Consider the following 24,799-nt stretch of genomic DNA (forward strand, 5'->3'; position numbering starts at 1 on the left):
TTGAAAGCTTCCACCTCACCGGCCAGTGGCTCAGATTGACAGTTAAATCTACTGACTGCAAGCCCTTTACATGAAGATGAAAGCAAGAAGGAAGGAGTTTTTATGATAGCAGCAGGGCAACCACTGTAAATTGGTTTAACAGCCAGCACTCTGTCAAACTAGCTGATATCATTGGATAATGGCAATCACAAAATAAAATGGTCATAACAATTAGTGTATTTTTCCCCTCCTAGTGCAATCATAATATTTCTTATAATTTCAGCAGGCTTTATCGGAACGGGGCTCACCATTTTCTGAATCAAGCATCTCTGAAGTGTTGCTGTCTGCTTTGCTTGCTGGTTCAGCTGGAAGCCTATAAACAGCAGAAACAAAAGCTTATGTTAGTGCAGCTGTAGAAATTCTGTTTCAAAAGCTTTTAGTTTATTTTGGCTTTTGAATTTAACAAAATAAAACTGCACTTGGAGACTAAACTTTTTAATCCGTCCATCACACAATCTTAATTTTAAAATATTTGACTGTTGCAGCTTTGCATAAATTGGAACACAGTCTCATCTACTACCACTGTACCTGCAAATGATCTAACTTTCAGGAGAGAGTTCAGTCTTGACTCTGGAAACAGTAGTTTGACAAAATAATCATAACTCAAGGTCCACTTATGACTTACTTGCAGTTACTTATTCCTGAGTTTCCAACTGTGTCATCATCAGTGAAAGGTTGTCATGTGTGCTTGAAGGCTCCAGAAAAAACCTTGAGTTTAGATTAGATTTGTCAAATCACTACATTGAGGTTCAAGAAAGTGGTTGAAGGCTTCAGAAAAAGCAAGTAAGGGGGATGTTGAGTTAAACAAATTTTGTCAAACTAGTTTTTCCCTACTTAAGAAAATGAGATCTGGTTTAAAGCTATGGAAAAAGAGAGTAAAGTTAAGACCTTTAGTTAAGATTATTTAGTCAAATTATCTTTAAGACCGAGGAAGGGAATTGAAAGGCCCACAGAAAGTTTGTAAGTGGACTTTTAGTTAAGATTATGTTGTGTAGATGATATGTCCATCATCATGATCTGGTTGAGAGCACAGACATAGGTAGTAAGTGGACCTGCAGTTAAAGGTATTTCCATGTGTAAGAGAGTCAGATGTTGTTGAAAGCACTGGAAAAAGATGGTAAGTTGACCTTTAGTTAAGATAATTTCATCAAACTACTATTGTATGTCTAAAATGAATTTGTGAGATGTGTTTGAAAGCGATATTTTCAAGGTCAAGAAGGGGAAATGTGGTTATAAGAACCGCAAACCCGCCCTAAACTCCACCAGGTGTAGCTGGGCTTTACTCACATGTTGTGCTGAACATCGTTGTCGTGTGCGTCGTTGTTTTGCGAGTGTTTGGCGGGACTGTTCTGGTTGGAGTTGGCCTCGTGTAACCTGGGCTCACTATCCGGTGACGGAGGAGAGGCAGAAGCAGCTGCTGGTTGGTTGTTGCTGTTGTGGAAAACGGCATTGCAGAAGGCGATTGGTTGCTTGCTGTAGCCTCGGATGAAGAAGGGGTTGGTGGGAGAGCAGGCTTGGTAGTGGCCGGCACGCACAGGCTTGGCTATAAGCGATAACAGAGGATTGACGTATTAATTGATCCGTTCATCCAAAAAATACAAAGACGACATCTATTTGGCCCCGAGAGATGGTGCTTTACAGTCTGTAGTGCAGAATATTACAATACTTTGAATGTGTCTGGAATACTGAGAATATATTAATATACAACACAGCATCACAGTTATTTTTTCTTTGGCATAATCCTCAATTGAAAATCATTATTCTGAAAACAGTAACTTAAATCAATAGCTCATTTTCTCATCGCAGCAGGATATTTCACATTTCTTTAGTCTAATTATTTTCAGTTGAACCAGTGATGAAGTGAGCTTGTGATCAAAATGGATTAAGCTGCTTCACTAATGATTCATATTGCTTTCAAAAGAGCGTGCCTATTGTATAAATCCACACAAGCAAAATATTCCACCCAACTGTTATATCCTTTCAAGGATAAATTTACTCTATTCTCTTTATTTAAATGTACCACACCCTGTTGTTGAACTTAGTTTACAGGGAGAAACCTTGAGCCGTTACTTCTTAAGCATGTCCATGCGTTCCACAACGGTGAGTTTCAGGTACTCACACCTCCTGAATATGGAACAAGATTTGCACTGAAAACTCCATCAGAGAAGGGAAGCAGCTTGCTCATGCAGCGTGTAAAAGTATGGTGAACTGGTTAAGGGAGGGGAGGATGACAGGCAACAGGGGAGAGGGGGTACAGCATACAATAGATTTTTCCTGTGAGGAAATCACCCCAGAGACATGAAAGGGATAGTTTTACCACACTGAATAACTTTTCTCATGGTGCAATAGAAGGGGGAATATCAGATATGAGGGACATGACTACATGTTAAAGTAGTGGACATGACTTATATTTTTAAATTTTATTTCTACATTAGTTTCCACAGCAGCCTAATTAATACCGATTTTAGACATTGATTTTGGACGGATGTTTGTCGTTATTATAAATTGTCCTTATTGTCACTATAAAATTCCTCAATTTAAAGAACTATACTTTGTTAAAATTAGGGTGTGTATGAAGTGTGTTTTGGCTGCAGAGAAGATGAAACTTTACTAGTTGGTGATTTGAAGTTAAAATTAGTTGAAATAAAATGAAGTGACCAAATTTTGATGTACTGCCTTGGATAAGGAACAAGGAAAGAGAAACTAACATGATGAATTTCTTTAATATTGATACACGAGTCAGAGCTTTTTTAGCTGTGCTGCAAAGTATTTTACTGCGGTGACAGCAAGAAAAATTAACTCAAGTAAATGAGAAAAAACTGATATGTGTGTATAAAATTAAATGCAAGGACTTGCAGACATGAAAAGAACTGTGCATGTGAATTGATTGCATGCAGAATTGCAGCAAGTATAATTTTTTTTTAAAAAAAGCAATGAATGCCCTAAACAGCGGCCCAGTAGTAACACTGGATTAATGCATATTAATACCTACTGATCACATTATAATGGTTGGATGCCACTCCCTACGTACATATTAGGAAATACTGCTGCGTTAATACCATTTTATCTAATTACATAGCTTCTTAAGCAATGACACATGCAGCAATGTAATGTATTGTAATGTGTAATGTGTAACTGTGTCTGCTAATCTATAAAAGAGCGGAAGGTGTAAGTGTTACCGATCTGTGCAGCATGGGCCCGGCGGAAGGGTTTGCATGCCCTCATCACATCTTTGATTCGCTCCACCTCCTGCTGGTAGCGGCGGCGGTCCTTCATGGCTCCTTCCTTCGCCTCCTTCAGGGCACCCTCCAGCGCCTTAACTCGCTCAGCTGTAGAACGAAGACGTTTCTCCAGTTTTGGAAGCTCACAGCGAAGATCTGCATTGTCACGTACCAGCTGTGTAAGACACAAGAACAGATGTGCAACATGTGACAAAAAATGTTTTATACATTGTTCAAACACTTCAACTGGAAAAGGATCCTTCTCTTCTACAACATGAAAGATACTTCTTTGTTGCAAAGGGTACAATACAGAGTATAAACTGTACTGGCTGTAAGTGACCACATAACCTTTTGGTTTGAACTTTTAAGTTAAGTTAAGGCAGTGCAGTGCAGTGCAGTGAGTTGGAACAAGGGAACATCAAGTGCAACCTGAAAATTGTCTAAGGAAAAGATACCCTGTGCTGCCTTTTGTGTTGAGGAAACCTAAAGAACTGCCTCTAATTGAAGGCTTGTTCACCTCAAAACAGCAGTAAATACAGGAGCAGACTGCCAGGCAGCCACACATAGTGGAAAGAAAAATATGCTAACCTTTACAATTGGTTTCCAATAAAAAATGAATTTGTCTGAAAATATGGTCATCTAATTTATAATTATGAACAAACACAATCTGGGCCTAGACACGAGGGTAAAATGAATTCCCAAATTAATCAAGGTTCTGTGCATGATCATGTTGGCATTGCTGTCCACCAGCCAGTTCAGACTTAACACAATGAATGATCAAGAGAGCTGTTCACACCTGGCATCCTAATAACATGGCTGAGTTGAAATAGTCCTGTGAGAACAAATGGTGCAAACTTCCTGCTAAACATTGTGCAAGTCTGATCAGCAGCTACAGGGAAGGCTTGTTTGAGATTATTGCTGCCAAAGGAAGTTCAACCAGTTATTAAATCCAAGGGTTACTTTTTCAACCAGTGCCAAGTGTGTCTAGGTTAGGTAGTTACTTTATTAATCCCCGAGGGGAAATTTTTAATGAGTTTGTTCAATAAAGACACAACAGATGATAATTTTGTGTCATCAGCTTCAGCACACTGTTATGGTTGACCAAGCAATGTAGAAAACCAATTAAATCAACTGTATAAAGCTCCTTGTGTTTGTATGACCACACCAGTGTCTGCAGGTAAAGATAATTATCCATAAAGTGTTTACTTCTCCAACATCACTGCACAGTGTGAACATAAAGTCTTTTAATTAGCTACTGCAATTCACAAAACTTGTCTTGGCTTAACAAAGGTAGATAAACCTTAAAATAAACTGTGGTTCCTACAATAAAGGACATGCATCAATCATTCAACATGATGGACACAATGTAACAAAGCACCTTTATGAGTGTAAAATCCTAAAATGTTGTCTTGCTTGTAAGTATCTATGATTGGTACTCATCCTCTCGAACAATAAAGACTAAACTGAACAAATGCAGTGATTACTCTATTTTTTTCTCATGATTTGATTAAAAAAAAAAACACCTCGTATAAATGTTAAGTTGTTTTACCAAACACAGAATAGTCTGATTTATTGAGAAGTAATCTTTACCTTCAATATGTTCATGTATAATATTAAAAAAATAAATAATCCTGTGGCACATGATGTAAAGTACAGCATGATTGTTTTTACGTAATGGACTTGTTTATGTTTATATCTATGAAGCAAAATCACTGTGGAGATTTATTGATTTTAAGTTCCTGCACTTTGCCTGTTTCCTGTGAGTGATAATGACTTAGCACCTTAAACACAGAGAGTATGCTGCTACGTGATCATGCAAACTAATTCATACCCTGCAGAGATACTGAGCATAAGACCTGAGGGTTTCACAACCACGCAAAACTGTATATCCACCTGAGGTTTTGCAGCACTGGTTTATTGTTTGGGGTGGAATCATAAAAATGGAGGCAAGATTCCCACAGAGGTAAGTGATGTGAAAAGAGGAATCATGACTGTTGTGTGTGGATGGATAGATGGACAGACAGACATGATTATATCTGTGCAGAGGCAGAGACACTCCTAGCCCCGGTGCACTGTCCACTGCCTGTCTTTGAGAGCCTTATCACTTTCCACTGGGAGTTTTTCTGATTTATGACCATGACTTTAGTCTTCCATTCCCACAGTATCAGCAGGTGGTGGACGGGCTGGAGTCTCCCAGCAGCCACTTTAGGATTGGTTTTCTGCCTGACAGACTGCTGCAGTGCAGCTCTTACCGATCTGCCAGCCTGCGAATGTGCCAGTTTGCAGAGCGTTTAGCACATCAACACTTAGTCCACCGCTGTCATCCATTTAGGGATATTAAAGAAAGATGTGAAGAGTGTGTTTGTGTTTGTGTAATCTTTCTGAGCACAAGGTTGCTTTTCAAAGTTTGTGTGCACGCTTGAGAGAGGAGAAAGACAGAGAGTGTTGGTTTGCACCTGCATGAAGATGAATTTATTTGTGTTTGTCAGATCTGAGTTACTGTTTTATACTATGTGGCTTCCTTTCCCTAATGACAGCACAGTTTAACACCTTCTGCTGCTCTGTTTTCAAGGAGACTTTCATGTGAAGTTGCTATAGTAGGAAGATTGATGGTGCTAGCATTACTCTTGCGCATAGGAGAGCGATGACAAACAGTGCACACCGCTCTGTATTTTAATTTGACTGTCTTTTTGTCTTCCCCTTATATTGTATTAAGCTAAGACGGCACATTGTCCTTCCGAGTCAAAGGAAACCTGATCATTTGTCTTAATTTATAAAGAAGAGGACGACAGGTATAATGTTTCCTGTCTCTAGCTCTATAATCTTTTTTATATTTGCTGCTTGTTGTTACCTGCTTGTGAACTTTTGTGAGCTGGTCCAGGTTGTTTTCAAGAAAGGAAATCTTTTGTTTCTGGGTGATATATCCTCCAGTATCATCAGGCACCATCCCAGCGCTCTGTCAATAGAAAAAGAGATCTTTTAACATAGTGTTTGAAAAAAAAAATAAACACTGTTATGGAAAAATGTAGCTGCATTCAGTCTAGGCTGAGTCACATGTTTATTTGTGGTGAATTGTAGTCTTTAAGGGTGTTATGAAGTTTATGTTTGGCTTACTTTTCTGACTCGAATCGTGAGGTCTTGAACAAAAAGCTTGCGGAGGTTGTGCAGGGAGTAGAGCTCCCGAGCCTACAGTATAAAAGAGAGAAACAGAGGGAGGGAAATAGTGCAGTTGAAGTGGTTAGAAAGTATTTAGTAGATCGTTGGCTTCTGCGGGAGCCAAATTAATTCATGAAGGCAAATAATGACTTACAACAGTCTCTTCCAGCCCTTTGAGGTCCTGCTTAGACTGCTCGTGTCGTTCATGGAGAAATCTATAGATACACAGAGAGATCGATAGAAAGTTCAAATTGAACTTCTCTTTACCCAAATGATTACGACAGTCTAGTCAGAATAATTCATGAACAGAGAACAAAGGCAGCATGCACCGGCTGCCCTACTCGTGGGCTGTTACCCATCTGCCTTCTGATGCAATATGTTGCAAAGGTCAGTGCAGAAAGAGGCCTATTAGCAGCCAGCTGCTACCTTATTCCAAAACTGGATAATGGAAATGCAAAGAAACCATGATAGAAACAGGCAAAGAAAGGGTTAAAAACAGCTCATTTTAACCACAATCTGTATGACTGTATTATTCTACAGTGAGAGTCCCATATTGAAAGAATGACAGTCAGAGCACCAGAGCGACAGGAAAACAAATAGACAAAAAGAAAACAAATGACAGAGAGAAATGGAAGACGTGAATCTAAAGAGGCAGCTCGCCCCCAGGCCTCCATATGGTGAAGTGTTTGAAAGCTGGCCAGCACCGCCGAGGAGCAACTCACGTCAGTTCCTCCAGCTGCCGGCTCTTGTGATGCTCCTGGCTTCTGAGGCGTTCGAAGTCACTGTGCAGTTGCTCCAACTCCAGCTGCTGCTTCTGATTACAACTAAAAAAATAAGGTGAAAACTGAGTCACACGAGGATTCATTTACATTAAAAAATATATATATATGAATTTTAGCAAGTAGCAGTATAAAAAAAAAAAAAAAAAAGCTAGAGTTTTGGCGGAATACAAATAAAGGGAATGCAAATCTGTAATACAAGCTGGTAATCGAAGTCAGTTCACTTCTATTTAACTTCGGCCTAAGCGTAATATCTGTAACTGTAATGTGAAGCCCCACATTTGAATGTTACAATATGTAAATTTGTTATTCACCCATTTCACAAGAAATATTAGAAGACATCAGAGAAGAAGTTTAATTATGAGTTTTTTTGTAGCTTTAGAGTCACCTGACTACCACTGTACTGTCGCATGAGAACAAAAATTGTCTGTCCTGAGTCTGAGGCTCAGTGGTGTGAAAATGATGAAGAAGCACCATTTCTGCATGCAGGGCTAGGATTTATTTTTGCCCTAAATTCCCATCAGAGCTATACTAGCTAGACAGGCATTTTAGTAGACCGCCGGTACTTCAGTTGCCCAAGTGTGTAATTAGGTCAAAGCTAAAGTTTGGAAGGTTCATGTTAGAGTGCAGACACACCATAGTTTTCAAAATTATAGGGCAATTGCCAATTAGCGCACATGTACGAATCACTACAAGTACACAAATTTTGCAAAATTTCTTGGAATTTCCTCCGTTTCTGATCCTTGTATCTGGGGGGAACATTTTATGTATCCCCACTTTTCCAATTCTGTCTAGGACCTCAAGGACCACACTGCTACTATTTCACATGCGTTCAACCTCACTGACCTCCATCCATCCATCCATCCATTTTCAAGCTGCTTATCCAGATCAGGCTGTGCAAGCAGGATAAGCAGAGCAGCCCTAAACGTCTTTTCATTCAAAAATTCTCTACAGCTGCTCCTTGGGTGTTAACAGACACTCGCAGGCCAGCTGGGAAATCTGCTTCAGTCTCTCCAGAGGGTCTGCCCAGTGGTCTCCTCCCAAAAGGTCACGCTTGGTGCAGTTCATCATCAAAACGAGGCACCTGAAGGAACAGCTTTTCACTGAGGCCAAACCAATTTTAGCAGCGGCTCGGCTCTTAAGTCTTCCCACACTGTATTTTCTTCAACATGTAAACCACCCACACCTACTCCTCTCTGGCAGCTACAACGGGGCTTGGACTTTTTTTGAGAATTCAGCTACTGAGGCCACGCATCCCCAATTTGATTTCCACACCACTTATGAGGGTAGAATTGAATTTCAGATTTGAGCCCACAGCTGTGTTTGGGAAGTAGCCTGCCTCTGGAAACATGCTAGACCTGCAATGTATGTGCCGCATAGTCCAGTCTCAAAAACAGAGGTAAATATGAAGTTTTCATGATTTTCTTTTGGTTTTTAGACAATGTATATCAATATCCAATTTTAAATACTCCAAACATAATTTTTTTTTTACTCCTGTGCAAGTTAAGAATCCTTAAAATGAAGTATTTATTTAGAAAGGCAGATTTTGTATCAAACTAAGTGAAGAATTACAATAAAGCACTGACTCAGTTAAGTCATCAATGATCTTCTGCTTCCCATTGATCTCGTCTCGAAGGCAGCCAAGCTGTTTGCGGTGTGCTTCACGGTGTGACTCCATCTGCTGCTCCAGAACCCTCTGCGGTATCGGTAACAAGAGGGGGAGAGAGACATACAGAGTACATTCAGAGAGAGAGACTACTGTGAGGTGGGAACAAAAGGAAAACAAAATGACTAAATAACAAGGAGGAAATTACACAAACCAATGCACATGTGAGCATGTGCAAGCCCACACAGGGATTGAATTTACACACACAGACACAGACACACACACACACACACACACACACACACACACACACACACACACACACACACACACACACACTAAATTGTGTCATACACTGCCACTGAGAAATCTGTTTGACTTGGCAAATGAAACTGGAGCATTTCACGAATAAGCACACCCTGACATGCAAAAATACTCTTCCATACACACGTCCATAAATACAAGCATATAATAAAAGCAATAAATACTGTCAGCTGTAGAGGAGTGTTTCTCAACTGAAAACTGATTGGGGAATTTGATCTTTCACGATTGTATAATCTCTGAATCTCATCAGTAAAGGCTCACAGAAAAACTACCAGTATGATTTTCATGAAACTTGATGGAAGGGTGTAGCCTGGGCCAAGAAAGAACCCATTTAATTTAGACATAAACAAAGCACTGGGCGGATCCACAAATAGTTTTTTCACTTTAATTAACATGGTAATGTTGGGCATTTAGCCTACTAAGTGCCACAATAAAATCAAGGAGATAGTAATTAAGTTGAATAGTGAAATACAAGAGTCTGTATCTAGTCTGTATCAACATCCACATTCTGGGTTATCAGTAATTCTCTGGGATGCATATGTACTTGCTCAAACTTAATACAGCAAGCCGTTGTTATGAAGCACTCAGTGGTTTCATAAGGGAGAAGTAAAACTGGAGCAATGAACCATTACCACAATTATAATAATAAATAAATGCAAAGCTGAGATGTGAGGCTTCAAATAGGCACAACCAAATTTTGACATAATTTTAATAGTTTTGGAAATTTCTATTCAGACATATATAGTGGTTGAGTGGACTATTGACCTTGGAGGAGGTCTGTGGTCTTTGAGTGTCCTTCTAGGTATGTAAATTTACATTATGCTAATTGACATATGGAAAACTTACAACCCAGATTGTGTATGAGAAAAATGCTTTTTGTGCCAGTGTACATCAAGTGATGATCCCAGACATCCCACTGTCCTTTGTGGCCACTAGCTAACATCCCCTCAGTGATGATCCCTGGTGCAGTAAATTGACATGTTCAACCAACCTTTCAGTCACAGTCAGGCTGTTCAGTCTTAATGCGAAGCTAAGCTTACTAGCTGCTGGCTGCAGCTTCATATTTATCGTACAGACATGAAAGTGGCATTGATCTTCACATTTTACAACCATTAAAAAAAGTAAATAAGCATATTTCCAAAAATGTCAAACTATTCCTTAAATTGATTAATCTCACTGTTAGTTGCAGTTCTTTAAACATTTTCACTCTTAAATTCAAGCAAAGTCTGCATACAGATACATGAATGCAGTCACTGACAAACACACACATGACATGCAAATCTGCTGTCAGCTGATAAAAAGGTCATTACATTAAGTTGCTCTCACTGTAGTCATGGTTACCTGTATGTCACAGGAACCCTGGACAGGTGTTTCATTATGTCCTCTGGCCACCTGTGATATGCTCTCTGAAACACAAACAATAGAATATGACAGGGAGGATGAAAATGAGATAAACCAATTTACAGAGAGAAAAGATTAAAGAAGAGGGAGACAAAGGCAGACAGATAAACAAGAGTAAGTGATGTCGATGTACGTGACAGTGACCTGGCTTTGACAGCACAGCAGTACCAGCACATCATGCTGACAGTGAGGTCAGCGTGATCAAAGTCCTGCCTTGCACGTGATAATATCTATTTGTAAATAACATCTTTTAAGTCACGCTGATCCAACATTGAGTCACTGCTGTTCCTGGTGTCTGAAAATGGAATTAACAAGCTCTTTACCTCGCACCAGGCAGTGTGATCAACATGACCTGCAGCACTTTGGATCCATCTACTCTTGTAATGACTCGAGGAACCACCCGGCTCAGGTGTTTAGTTGGCCCAAAACTGATTTACTTGCCCTTAAATCCACCGTTTATTTAATGCACTTCTGTGGGACTCCACAGGAAGATTGACTTACATTGGCTTTGGCCTCATTTGTGAATTGTGTTAGTGTACTGGGAGTATCTGCACTTAGCTGGACCTTGCACAAATTTCAAATTAACCATTAATCTATTTGTGCTGGTGTTGTGAAATGTTTGAGAGCCAAAGCTGTCCATCAGTGTTTACCCTTGTTTTTATTTTTCTCTTCGACAGGACAGACATGCCTGTGGCACAGACTTAACCTCTCCACTGAAGCCAACTGAATTATTTTAAACAGAAAGCCGGTGCCTCACAGTTCCAGCTTGGTGGAGCAAAAATGCAGTGACAGATTTGTTGTCTTCTCATTTATTTTGTCAAGTGTCTAAACATTGACCTTATAGTTGACTTTGGCATCTCAAGGCAGCAAATGATCCAGATTCACTATCTGCACCAATCTAAATATTAGGTAGGTAGGTAGGTATATACTTTATTAATCCCCGAGGGGCAATTTTTTTCACGTCATATTGAAGGTCATATTGACCTTCACTGTGCAGTGGGCCACAAGTATGTCACAGTATTAAAGATCTGTGGAATTTATAAGGATTTATAATTTTAATCCCATCAGGACAATGTAATCTTAAAAAAAAAGAAAAAAAAAGTGTTTATTGGAAGAATTTTCTACTTTAAACATTTACGTAATTTGGATGTATATTGGGCAAAGACCAATTTTGCTGACTGTTTAACCGTGTTGATTGCAGCCTCACAGACCTGCTAGCATGAAGTCTTTGTATTGTTTGTTTACTGCTTATCTATGGATTGGTGTTTGATTTGATTACATTACATTACATTACACTTCAGCTTTACTTTACTAATGACAATAATAACACCACCTTGAGCTTGGAGTTTGGCCAGCTCCTCGGTCAGAGAATCATAGCTGTCCTCCAGCTGTCTCTTCTTCAGCTCCACGTTTTGCATGTAATCCGTCAGAGAGCGGATCTTTGCCTCGTGCTGAAAGTCAGAACACAGACATCAGATGAGGAAAGTATGCTGATGAGTTATACCCAAGAGACCACTTCACACTAAGGATAAAACTTACTTTTTGCTCTGTACAGAATGAATATGGTGTACATTGAATATTTATGATCTCTAATCATTGGGGAACTTAGTTTAAATACCAAAGATAGTAAAAGTGACATAATGATGGCTTCAGGCAACTACATCAATACACAGAATTTCAAACGCAAATCTGGACAGTTTGCACACAGTAAGTTTTTGATACAAAACATCAGTTATTTCTTCAAACAGCTGGAGGACGTTTTGAGCACAAAGCTCTTCATCAAAGTAATTAACATCACACAAACGTCTATGCAACTATGAGTGATGGTAATGAGACTGATGAAGCCGATTTCTTACAGTAGTTTCAGTGTCTATTGTCCTGATTTTCCTTCAGCGACACCAGTTTTTCCATCTAGTATAACCTTACTGGAAACCTCCTGCAAACACCAGATGTTTTTAGTGTCTGCAGCACTTACATCAGCTCCCACTTTCCAGACATCCTAACCAACAACTGCCTATTCCTCCCTCTCATCATCTCTCAATTTGTGTCTTCACCTGTGAAATGAGGAGGTGACACGAGGACAGCTCCCTGCCGGTCTCCTCCATCTTGCGGTGACACTCCATTTGAAGGTTGTCCAGGTGGCGACAGCGCTTCACCATGGACTTCACCTCTGACTTTATTTTACTGATGTAGAGGCGAGCCACTGTGAACTCTTCCTCGATCACACCAGTGATCTCCATGGGCTAAAGATGAATGAGGTAGAGGGAAAGAGTGACAGTTAAAAGAGTAGTTGAGTAGATGTTTGATTAAGATTGAGTGCGGATGATTTAAAACCAGCTGGGGAATTAAAGAAGTAGGCAGGGAGGCAGCTTAGAGACACTTTCCGGCATTTTGTACACACAGTCGTTAGGTGAAAAGCATCATTTAGCAGATGTTGTGACTCAGATGCTCTGAAATGAACTGTGGAGGATAACATATACTCAACAGTCTAAACATAACAGACAACAGTGGATATGACTACAAACTGTCCTTAAGTGCAATATAGAAAATCCCGTAGTCACGAGCAATACACAATACTGACTATATCGTATAATGTAAGCCTCTTAAGTTGGGTCATCAATGCAACTACAAACACACAAAAATCTGTTTTAAAATGCTCATCAAGATGCCTAATTTGTCAGGCTAAATTAGCGAGAAATGTGGGTAATTTATGCACAAGATATTTACGATTTTCCACTCCGTCTCAAGTTTAATTATTTAAAGGGATGTTTTGGAACTACCAGACATAAAATATACATGTATATCTAAAAATGGTTGTACATCGAGCACTTTTGAACCTCTTTTTTCCACTCTTTTTAGTTTTCACATGATACAGTGAATACAGTGTCTCCAAACCTGCGTTTTCCACTCACCAGCTTGACATCCCTGTTTCCAACGATGGTGCTAAACTCACTCAAGTCCCTCATGAGCCCGTTGAGAATCTCAGCGATGCGCTTTCTTTGGTGGCTGCTCACTTCCTGGATTCGGGACAGCTCCACCTCTAAAGCCATGAGGTGAGCCTGTGGGGAAAAGAGAGGAGCAGACATGGAGGAAGACAGGAGGAGGGGAGAGAGAGGAGCGGTGTTGGGAAACAGTGGCAATGGGAAGGAACACAGACAATGCAGGATTTAGATTCCTTTAACCTGAGAGGACACACCACAGCAAGCCGAAATTTAACCCCTGACCTCATTCTCATCTGAGAGATCCAAGCAGCAAAACGTAATGGCCACTAAATTACAAATCAATAAACTACCGAGATACGGCGCTGGATGAAAGGAACGGGGAGATTGAATGCTGGAGCTTCCTGTATCCTTCTCCATTTTGTATAGCAGAAGTCTTCTCAACAAGCTGTGGGCCTACTAGCTAAAAAATTGGGGCTCAATCAATACTCTACGGGTGTGACAAAATACAGTGAAATAAGGGTTCAGCATTTTTCTACCTCTGACACGTTTCCTTTTCACACTTTTAAACATGAATAACATGAGCAAGAAAAAGGATGAGACCAAGAAAACATTTGTTCTTATTCAGGGTTGTGGACAGAATTGTTGATTTGTATTGTTTCCTTATTTCATTTATTATTCAGCTGTTTTATTATTCTGGCTTTTTATATGATACTTTAATATAATTACATATACTACGGTCCACTGTTGAGTTTTTTTGTTTTTGCTTTGTTGTTTTTGTCTACATGCAGCACATTTGGCCTTAAAAATGTCAAAATATTAACTGAACATAAATGGCACTAAATAATTAACTGAAATTGATTCTTTTATAAATAAGTAAATGGAGAGAGGAGAACATGTCAATGAAAAATGCTCAATTTAGTTGAAGAACGATTTGAGATTTTGAACACAAAAGTTGGGTGATTGGATGATGAATGGAGTAAATCATAATGATAGAAAAAGGCCTGAGTGGACAGATGGATGAACGAAGGTGCTGAAAGGAGCAGATGACTGGCAGTGACAGTGAGTGATAGCATGGCCTCCTGCAGAAGAAGAGAGGAGTTTCCACTGAAAACAGAGAAGACGGCTGAGGAAACAGTGGGATGATGAATGTATTCCATTGCAACATTTTTCTAGGTCAAAGCTGCTTCATTTCTACTGTAGATATGGGGAAATGTAAAAACTGTAACACTGCACATTAGCATAACAGCTGGGATGCAGAAAGTGGAGAATTATGACTAAAGATTCAGGATGAGGTGGGGAAAAGGCCCTGAGAGACTGGAATAATGGGATTTTTTTTTTTTTTTTATATCAATTCTCTTGTGTTGCCTTGTATTGCATTCTCGCTTGTATTCGGTTTCACATCTTGTCAGACTGCCAGGCAGCGACCTTAAGAAGAAGTCATGGCAGGTGAGAGGGAAGGGCAGAACAGACTGAGCAGGCCGTAAAAGAGTTGTGCTAAGTGAAATGATTGAGGAGAAAATGGGGACTTTAGCAGGGTTTAGCAGACTAAATTGTGCAGCAAGTGGTTATATTGTCTGCTCCTTTCATAAATTTCTGGATTAGCTTCTGAAAAAGACAAAGAGAGAGAGGAGGACACTCTGGCCGATTGTAAAACAGTGCATGAAATATTGAAGAGGTTTAAAGGTGAATAATGGTCCACTCTGTCCACCGAGGAAGTGACAATATCTGTATTAAGGTCTAACCAGCTCTGCCAGTGGTCTGTTCTTCACTTCCTTTTCTATTTTCCACTTGTTCAAAATTATTTTCCTATTTCTTGACATGCTGGACAAAGAACCAATTACATTCAAACCTTTAAAATGATCTGTACTATTTAAACATTTTGCTTCATTGTTGAATTCATCTTGGCCATTTCTCTATGGCAGAACGTTTTATCACCTCACAGTGACACACATATTTTAAAATTCAAAGTGACGTACCCTTTTCTGAGGATTTATCTGATATATATGTTCATCTAAAAAAAAAAATGGTATTGAATGTGGTTAGAATTTTTTTTATTTTTTTTTTAAAGTTACTTTTAACTGCAGGACTTTATTCAGTATTAAAGTAATGTAGTAACAGCTGTCGGTACACCACGAATATACTTCAAACGGAAAGTGCTAAAAGTTCATTCAGAATACTTTTAAACACGCCAATTTACCAAATGTAAACAAAAATTAAAAAAATTAAAAAATGAGGCTCAAGTAGTCGGATCACTGGATAACTTACAGAATCCAGGGCAACATTGCTACATCAGTGCATATGCATGACTAAGTAAGCAATGATCCCATAATTTAAAAAAAAATATTATAAGGGCTTTAATACTCAAAACCTCAATAGGTATATCTAAATCCTGATTTCTACTCAGAAATATAATATATTTTTTTCAGTTGAGCCAGCTGACAGAGAAAAGAAAAAAAAAATTCGTGTGTGAGAAAAAACAATATTGTTTTATGTTGCTAGATACTGTGTTCTTGTGAGGTCCCAACACTCAAAGCTGATTGTGGAAAAAAAAAGATAATCAAAACTACAACAGCTTCCAACCACCACTAACTGAAATTCAGTAAAAAAAAAAATTAAAAAAAAAAAAAAAGACGTACACAGTCACTGCAAGGCCTTACTGTACTTCATAAAAGCAGACTATGATTCATTTAAAAAAAAATCTACGGCTTTTAAATAAACGTTACTTTTTCATCATGAGGCTTCCCTCATGTAACCAAGCTATTCTGAGAGAATCAGAGCATGAATTTTTGAGATTGCTTAATATTAATACTGAGCATAATCAAGAAAATTCAGGGATGTGACCTCTGTGGCTGCAGCTGTTAGCATCTTTGAACATTTTTCAGGAGCAAAACAACCAGCCCCATGCCACCTGAATCAGTTAATTAACACTGTCGTTGGTACCACTGTGAGTGAAAATCAAATAATTCTCTAGTTACGAACATGTATCTGGTTATAACTGCTGGTGGCACAATTTGTCAGACTTTTATTTCTTATCCTTCCTCCATGCAGCTCTAATTGTAATTATTATCACTCTAATTACATTGAAGCAGTCAAAACTGAAGCAGTTAAGAAAGAGGCTTAAATCGACAGATGGATTGTTTTATGACTAAAAGTTCCTTTTCTGTCTTATCTTTTCTTGGTGTGCTTTCCCGCAATATACAATATACACAGCACAGCATCTGTCTATCAGTCGCACTAAGTTTTTGATAAAGCTTGAAGAATAATTTACAAATCTTCTTTTGTCTCCTCCTCATTTTCTCTTCCTTGGCCCTTTTTGTCTTTGCCCTGTAGTAACTGCAATATATATATCTACCTCAGTGGTATGAAATGTTTACAATATGCCTCCAGAAAGTCCAACCCACCATTTTCTTTGCAAGCTCTTCAGCCAGCAGCTTGTTCTGCATGCTCTTCTCATCGACCTCCAGGCTCTTCTGGTCGTAGTTGACTGCCAGCTCCTCCAGGGCCTGAAGGACCTCCTTCACCTCCACCTTTGCAGAATTATTCTCCCTCTGCAGCCTGCCGAGCTCCGACTGCACCTTCTCACTGTCACCCCTGGATGATGCTAGAAGCTGAAGGGGGCATACAGATTCAGCAAACATAAGCTGTAAACAGAGAAAGATTTGGTTTAAAATAAAGAAGGAACAGAGAAAGTTGACTGTGTAGGATCCCCCTCTTCATTATTCACAAGGCAGAGCAGATGGGTTTTAATAAAACATCATTATATTGTTTATCTTGTTCTACGCATGTGTACGAACTCTTGTTACACAATACAGGTGTAATTGAACAGCTGAATCACATTTTAAATGTTCATCTTAGAATATCACTTTACTCTGTAAGAGCTGACTTTTTTTTTTTTTGCCACCATGATGTTTGCTACCCTGCTGCAGCCCACTGTGGGTCATTTCACTGAATAGATGTCATTAAATGTGGATGCTGCTCTGCACGGGGTGCCTGCATATTTGCACTGCAGCATACAGCTTCTGTTTGGTTTGGACAAATTGATGCGACTTCATGTTACTATACACCGACTATGGTTTGGCAATCATGACTGCGTCAGCCCGACCCACAGCAGGACCACTTTAGAATATGAATGAACAAATTTAGCAAATGTGGAGTCTTCAACTTTGTTTCAGGTTGTCCATCCCACTAGTTTAGCCTCTCATGAATACATGCTGTAAATACTGCTGTTAATTACTTTTTAAATGGAGTCTTTTAATTGCTGTTCTTCCACACAAGTAAAATATAACTGCACAGACAAACAAGCCTGCTTACTTACTGTAGTTTAATAAAATTATGTGTAAACCCTGTTCTCTTACATAAAGTGCTACTAAATTCCCAAATATGGTGGAAACATGCTAATCTGAAACATATTAGGTCAAATATTACTATATTATCACTGGAGAGCATCTGCTTGATTGATATGAGCCACACTGTTGGGCATGGTATATAAAAAATAGCAAATTGGCTCTTTTCTGTCTTAAAAAGAAGGAAACAATATGTTCTAAAGTGAACAACTACCTTTGGCGATGCACAATAAGCTTCAGTCCTTCATGAGTGTTTGTATTGATTTTTCTCTGAATAACTTGTGCCTGAGCAGCCACTGAAATCCATTCTATTTCAAATAGCTGTTAACATGTTCTGTAAACACACCTATTATTAAACAATGGCAATTTAATTTCTTCGAGTGCTTTTTGGCACCTGAAAAAAAAAAGACTTTATTTTTCTCATTCATCTCAAGGTCAGGATAATTAACATCTCAGAGCTGACTTCTATTCAAAGTGTTACTTTCATTGTCACATTTACAAGCGCTGCAGCCTACTGAGAGCAGTTTAACCAAACTGATGCAAAGATGTAAAACCAAGATCCTTTACCTCCTCCTGATCGAGCATCTGCTCCTTCAGCTTCTCCACCATCTGGCTCTGGTGGTTGATCTCATCATCCTTCAGTAGGAAAAACAGAGACATTGAATCGATGCAGCTCATTTGTACTGTTGTGTATCACACACGCTGGCACAGTACGGATACTCTGCAGACTGTTATCTTATGGGTTCAATGATGTTTAAGGTTCTACCTAACTGTACAAATTATAGATGCAGTATTGCAGTAGTATTTGAGAAAAACATTGATGCAGTCTAACCATAAACATAAAGGTATGTGAAATTATCATTCAAAAGAAAAAAAATAATGGTTATTTGTTCAACTGATCATGCTTATCATTATGGAAAAAGTAACCTACACTCAACAACCTTCAACCAGAAACACTAATAGAATTATTTTTTTTCAGTAATCTGCCATGTATAAAAACACTTAACATGTAACACTGTCAGTTGTACCACATTAGTAAAGAAAAATAACACAAATGTATGCATCCCTATAGATTGCCCTGTAGGCATCCACACATCCAGATATTTCTGCATGTATAAAAACATGTTTTTTTTTTTCCTCATATATCCTCAACAAGAAAGAACAGAAAAAGGTGTCATGGTATTAACACATTTCTTTCTGCGTATTTAATAGAATATCTGTCGGGGAAAGCAATGAAATGGCATTATAGAATTGTAGAGCACCGTGAATTTGTACATGAATGTGTTAAATAAATTAAAACTTTAATGCTTTTCATTGTTCAACATTACTATTTCCCTAATGATATCTATTCCTAAGAGTCACTTCATTAGTCGCTGGTGTGTGTGTGATTCTGAATTCATTACTATGCATTATGTATGTATGATATGCTCTTTGTATTCATGTGTGCATAGCATTATAACAACTCTCAGCCATGGTACACAATCAGCTCTACATTCCTGCACAAATGGTGCTCACGTGGGATCCATTCATCACCTTAACATCCAGCTGTTTGTAAAGCTTGCGGATCTCCTCCTCATACTTCTGCCGCTCCTCCTCAGATATGTGAACAACAATGGAGGAGGCAATAGAGCAGGGGCTGCAGGGGCTGCATATATCAAGAACTGGCTCCTCAGATTCTGCAGGCACCAGGGGGGCCTCCTCCAGTTCTTCACTCAGCTGCCCCAGCACAACCGTATCATCACCTTCAAGACAAAATATAGGATTTATTTTGGTAAAATTGTTGCCCTTATTTTTGGCATATCTTCCCTTCAGGATTAATGCATAATAAAGGGAATGTGGGTTGATCTTCAGTACATGTCCTTTCCTTAGTCCTTAATGCATTTACATATTCCATTTGAAATGTTCCAGTTCCATAAATGATCATCCTTTTCTATATTTCCAGACCCAACAGCAGTTCAAAATACCACATTTCCAAAAAAATAAAATGTCACCAGGCTTGTGAGAAATTTCAGAGTGCAAACTGTACACTTATGGCATGAAGAACACAGAAAAATTGTTGGGCTGACAGCAATCCTGTCTGCTTGCAATGCTTTTTACACTTGATGCTCTTCCTCTAGCAGCATCAAGAGGTGTGTGATGTGTCAATCAACTTACTGCTAGAGAAAAGCAGTACAGGCTGATTGATATATATATATATAGCAAACGCTATATATAACATAAAAGCGGGTATCTTAAAGTATTGGTAATGCACACATAATCCTTTCACAGAATGATATGGAATACAAAAAAAATTACATTATCTATAAGGTGACAAAGAATGAATGAAATATCATGTATTCTATTGCGTTTTATTTTCTGTTGTAATGTATAAATCAATACACTTCCTGCTTTTTCCCTCTGGCTAGAGATGGCAGCTTCAAAATCTTGATGTTGCCGGGGGAAGTTTCTTCATTTCTCTTGTCATTAAGTGTTCAAATTTGTTACCAAATGCACATATTAAATTTAAAATCTCACCTCTGTTTTCTTCTTTGTGCCATCACTAACCTTTTTAGAAAGCTATCTACACCAATGTATGCATGACTCTAGTACAGCACTGATTTGATAGATATAGTGCACTGTGGCTGGAAAGTAGAGGATCCTTTTAGAAATTGAGGGCTTTGAAATTCAAGATGAGGTCAAAGAAATCTATACTTAAGACAATGCACCCAGCTGACACCCCTCACAGATTAGGTCCTCCTTTCTACTGGATGGTGTGCTAATCAATAAATGCAGCTGCCAACTAAAATAACAAAACCCTGCATGCACGTGTCTCTTCATTGCACACTACAGAAGATCCCTTCCTTAGATTGTCTGTTACAGTAGATTTAATGGAATATACTGTCAGACACAGCTGTTCCTTGATTTGGGCCACTCCTGACTAAAGAGCTAGGTAATGTGGCACAAAAATGGAGGTCAACAGCCTTCATCTCAGGGAGTTCCTGGCCTAAGGTGGGCAAAAATATAAGGAGCACTGAGGGCCCACAATGTCGTCAAAATGATCCATTATGAAATTAAAAGCACTAAAGTGTAAGAGAGGAAGAGAGTCGAGGGAAAGATTGTGTGTGTGTGTGTGTGTGTGTGTGTGTGTGTGTGTGTGTGTGTGTGTGTGTGTGTGTGTGTGTGTGTGTGTGTGTGTGTGTGTGTGTGTGTGTGTGTGTGTGTGTGTGTGTGTGTGTGTGTGTGTCCATGTGTGTCCATGTGTGTCCATGTGTGTCCATGAATGAGAATGAGAATGATATTAAGCAGATGGGATGAAGCAATAAAAGAAATGATTTTCACTGATAGGTGTTCAATAAAAATGTGTTACGGCGCTTTTAAATTTCAGGTCAAACACTGAGGCAATGATCTGCAAGAAAAACATTGGACAAGATTTATTAGACGATTTGAATGTCAACCAATCACTACCATCGAGAGCTGTGACATTTGAAAAGAACCAGTCCAACAGAGGAGGATAGATGCGTGTGCAAGTGTGTGTATGATGTGTGTGTGTGTGTGTGTGTGTGTGCTGACATGCAAGAAGGACAAAGTAAGTTATGATTTTTCTGTCGATGTGATTAGCCCTTGTTGCTGTGAGTATTACTAAATCATAAAGATTAATAAAACATTAAACCGGCGACATATCTTGCCTTCAGTGAAGTGTGAGGGGAATCCAGTTATATAGAAGTTGGAATAATATGGAATAGAAATAGCCAGAAAGGGATTTTTAAGTGTTTTGGGCTCAAGTCCAGCAAGTCTGTTTGGCTGCCCTCCTCCCACATCTCCAGTGATTTTATCAAATGAGGTTAAATCTGCTCTTACGTGGACTGAAAAATAATGTCTGCAGGCTAAGAAATTCACATTCCTGTTGGTGAATACTCCTCCCTGCATGAAAAGGAACTGGAAAAGGGATTGTACTATAGGAATTCTTCCAAAAAGAGACTTGAATTTTCTACACTACAGTATCATCTGGCTCCAACACTAGCTTTTTAAGCACATAAGGACAAAGTGCAGCTGATGCTGATGGAACTGTAATTAGTTTTGCAGATATTTTGTCTTTAAGAGAAATTTTTAAAATTTTAAAATCTAAAAGTGATTATGGTGCTGAATAAAATGTCAGGGGAACACCAAAGTTGTAATAAGTAATTTTGACGGAATCATAAATGTCACAACCACACTTGATTAAAAAACAAAATATGTCAACCTTCTGGTGGTTCTAGATAATTGTGATTCATCCTCTGGAGACCATGAATGTTTTTACAAAATTTTGTTACAGTCCATGTAGAACTCTGGTTCAAAGTAGATCGACCTGCCAAACAACAAGCTGACTGCCATCCCAAGAAAGTTACTGCCACCTGAGTGAAAAAAAAAATGGTTCTGATATTACTCTTAAAAAAAAAATACTGGCAAGTCAAAAATTCCTTGGCAACAATGTTCCCTCTTTCTTGGCAGATGATATTCAGTGGTTTCCTGAACCAGAATGATATTACTTCAAGTATTACCATTCCTCCAGCAGTTCAGCTCAGCCTCCAGTCTTTTAATGGTCTCCTTCATTGACCTGTTCTTCTCCTTTTCTTTTTCGTACTTCTTCTTCCACTGCTCTGCTGTGAGCTCCAGGTTCACCGATACAGTATTTCTGATGGTCTTGGCTCTAATTGGAGAGATACAGTGAGAACAGACAAAGAGCCGAGAAGACAAGAAGGGAAGGAAACAGAATGAGAGGAAACGATGTAGAAAAGAGGATAAAAAAAAATAAATAAATAAATAAATTAAAAAAAAAAAAGTTTAAGAGAACAGGGGAACTGTCAAAAAAAGTTTTCAGTCCTAGTGGCTCAATGCAAATGGCCCTGCATCTCATTGATTGGTATGCAAATTGGGTTTCTGCCAACTGTGTTTGATGGTGCATGTAGGGACAGGAAGGTAGATAGAGGCAAAAATTCAAAGTGTAAAAATGCAGCTTGAGAGATATTGACATCAAAATAAAGCCATCATCCAAGTCATAAGCAGATGGAGTATGTATGTAACTGTAAATCATTCCTCAATAAATGACACAAACAAGTGGCAGCTCAGAGTCGCAACATTCATGATGCTAAGGCCACAGCACTCGGTGGCTATGACTTAATTTCACAGTCCAGTGAGAAAGCACTGTTGTCATTGTTAATCTATTCCCTGATATCATCGGAGGCTAAAGTTCCTTTCTAAAGTTGTCTCATTACATCAGAATTTAGATAACACGTTATTTGGATTGTGAAATACAGATTTTCAACACATCAGGGGGCTAAAAGTTAATGTTGACCAAAGTGGTAGGGGTTTGTTTATGTAGGACACCTGTGCACTGTGGACCCAAAATCCCCAATCCAGCCATAAAATCTTGATTTTTGACAGTAAACAAAACCTTAACATCAACTTTAACCCAGACAATGAATATCAGCAACTCTCAGTGGCGTTTAAAGCTGTAACCACTTAAAGTTGAACAATTGTGGAGCTTCTTATGAAATAATATGGTCATTTGATACACTGGTGATAACGGTGAACTATTCAAATAAAGGTCGACAAAAATTGTTCAACATCATGTCATCGTATTTCTTATATCATATTAGTTAGTCGTGGCATTCAACAGCAAGTGTTGCTGACGCAGAGAGAAAAGAGACCCCTTTTGTAAATTCAAATATCTGCTGTGAATTCTGTCACTCCCTTTGCTCACTAATGCATTATTTATTATAACCAACACTTGCATATCAGTCTCAATTCTATGACAGGAGAAAAAAGGCATAAAGAGGCGTTTTCAAGATCTTTCCATCTGCGAGTTTCTTTGGGTTGACAGTGAGCATTAGCAGATGAAATCTGGGAAGGAAACCAATTTTATGATTCTATGAAAGGAATGCAGTTTGCCATTTGATTAGAAAAGACGCTCCGTAAGCCATTCCAGCTCAATTAGAGACCAAACTGCGACATAAACCATGCCTCTAAAGCAGTGTGTGGTTCATCAAAAGCCAAGTTAGACTAAGTAATATGTAAACAGCTTATCTGGGGTGAACACAGTTCAGCACACACATCCAAACAGATGCAGCTGAGTAAAACACAGGCATGTGCTGTGCTGCACAGTTCTACAGCTCATGGCTACTTAACATGGAAGCATGTTACCGTTGGCCAAACATCAAGGTGGATTTGGTCTCTGCATCATTGTAGCTGGAGGGAGAGCAACAGATAAACATGGTGGTGCGACAGTTGCCTCCCAGTGAGTCCTGTAGGATGCGAGTCATTTTGCTGTCTCGGTATGGCACATGGGATTTCTACAAAGAGATAAGCCGAGAAAGACAGAAAGGGAATCAAAGATAGTGAAAAAGCAGAGGATTAAAAAGCTGAAAGACATTATGAGTTTCTGCACCAGACTGCCTTTCTTTCTTTAAAAAAAAAAAAAAAAACGTAAAAAATGTGTTAGTAGCATGAGCAGAGAACAAAGATAGAAGAGATTCCTCTCCTTCTGCTGCATCATTCACAGTATTACCGTTATAACCTTTGGAGTGCCTTCAAAAAACCCTCTGTCCTTGCTCAATGAATGAAGAATCCCTGTAGATTTATGAAAGATTTGTGAGTCATTTACAGTCTGTGGGCCTTTCCATTAGGTTTATGAGGAGTTCCCTAAGCCCTCAGAGTTATATAATAAGAGAATTAATGTTTTAATTACGATGATAGAGCTTGGAGGGGCGACAGAGTCAGTAGAATGAACTGTACCAGCACTGGGAATTATGGACAAGGAAGACAGAAATCTAGCTAACATGTCACTGCAGCATTCAGGAGAACAATATCAATATTGGAGAATTCAGTACCCCAGTTTGGATTCACTGATGTGTTGTTTTTTTATCTCTGTGCCAAACTAAATAAATAAATAAATATATATATATATATATATATATATATATATTTTTTTTTTTTCATTATATGTGCAAGTCAACTACAATATGACATGATT

General features: G+C 38.8%; 1 protein-coding gene across 1 annotated transcript in view; it reads right to left on the bottom strand.

Annotated features, from left to right (window-relative positions):
* kif5ab (kinesin family member 5A, b) overlaps window positions 1–24,799 on the bottom strand; it is a 61,825-nt gene that overhangs the window by 12,061 nt on the left and 24,965 nt on the right. The window contains exons 10-26 of the mRNA XM_069690945.1: window positions 23,971–24,119; window positions 22,329–22,477; window positions 19,345–19,553; window positions 18,379–18,447; window positions 16,870–17,076; window positions 13,439–13,585; window positions 12,581–12,769; window positions 11,860–11,977; window positions 10,467–10,531; window positions 8,782–8,891; window positions 7,139–7,240; window positions 6,571–6,631; window positions 6,375–6,446; window positions 6,112–6,216; window positions 3,219–3,435; window positions 1,327–1,582; window positions 288–352 (exon numbers count right to left, since the gene is read on the bottom strand). Of these exons, the coding sequence (XP_069547046.1) occupies window positions 288–352; window positions 1,327–1,582; window positions 3,219–3,435; window positions 6,112–6,216; window positions 6,375–6,446; window positions 6,571–6,631; window positions 7,139–7,240; window positions 8,782–8,891; window positions 10,467–10,531; window positions 11,860–11,977; window positions 12,581–12,769; window positions 13,439–13,585; window positions 16,870–17,076; window positions 18,379–18,447; window positions 19,345–19,553; window positions 22,329–22,477; window positions 23,971–24,119 (2,290 nt within the window). The remainder of the gene's footprint in view (window positions 1–287; window positions 353–1,326; window positions 1,583–3,218; window positions 3,436–6,111; window positions 6,217–6,374; window positions 6,447–6,570; window positions 6,632–7,138; window positions 7,241–8,781; window positions 8,892–10,466; window positions 10,532–11,859; window positions 11,978–12,580; window positions 12,770–13,438; window positions 13,586–16,869; window positions 17,077–18,378; window positions 18,448–19,344; window positions 19,554–22,328; window positions 22,478–23,970; window positions 24,120–24,799) is intronic.

This window comes from Brachyistius frenatus, unplaced genomic scaffold, assembly GCF_029030835.1.
Source record: "Brachyistius frenatus isolate BFR_SWC_R1_liver_20210118 unplaced genomic scaffold, ASM2903083v1 Contig_10, whole genome shotgun sequence".
Taxonomy (NCBI): domain Eukaryota; kingdom Metazoa; phylum Chordata; class Actinopteri; family Embiotocidae; genus Brachyistius; species Brachyistius frenatus.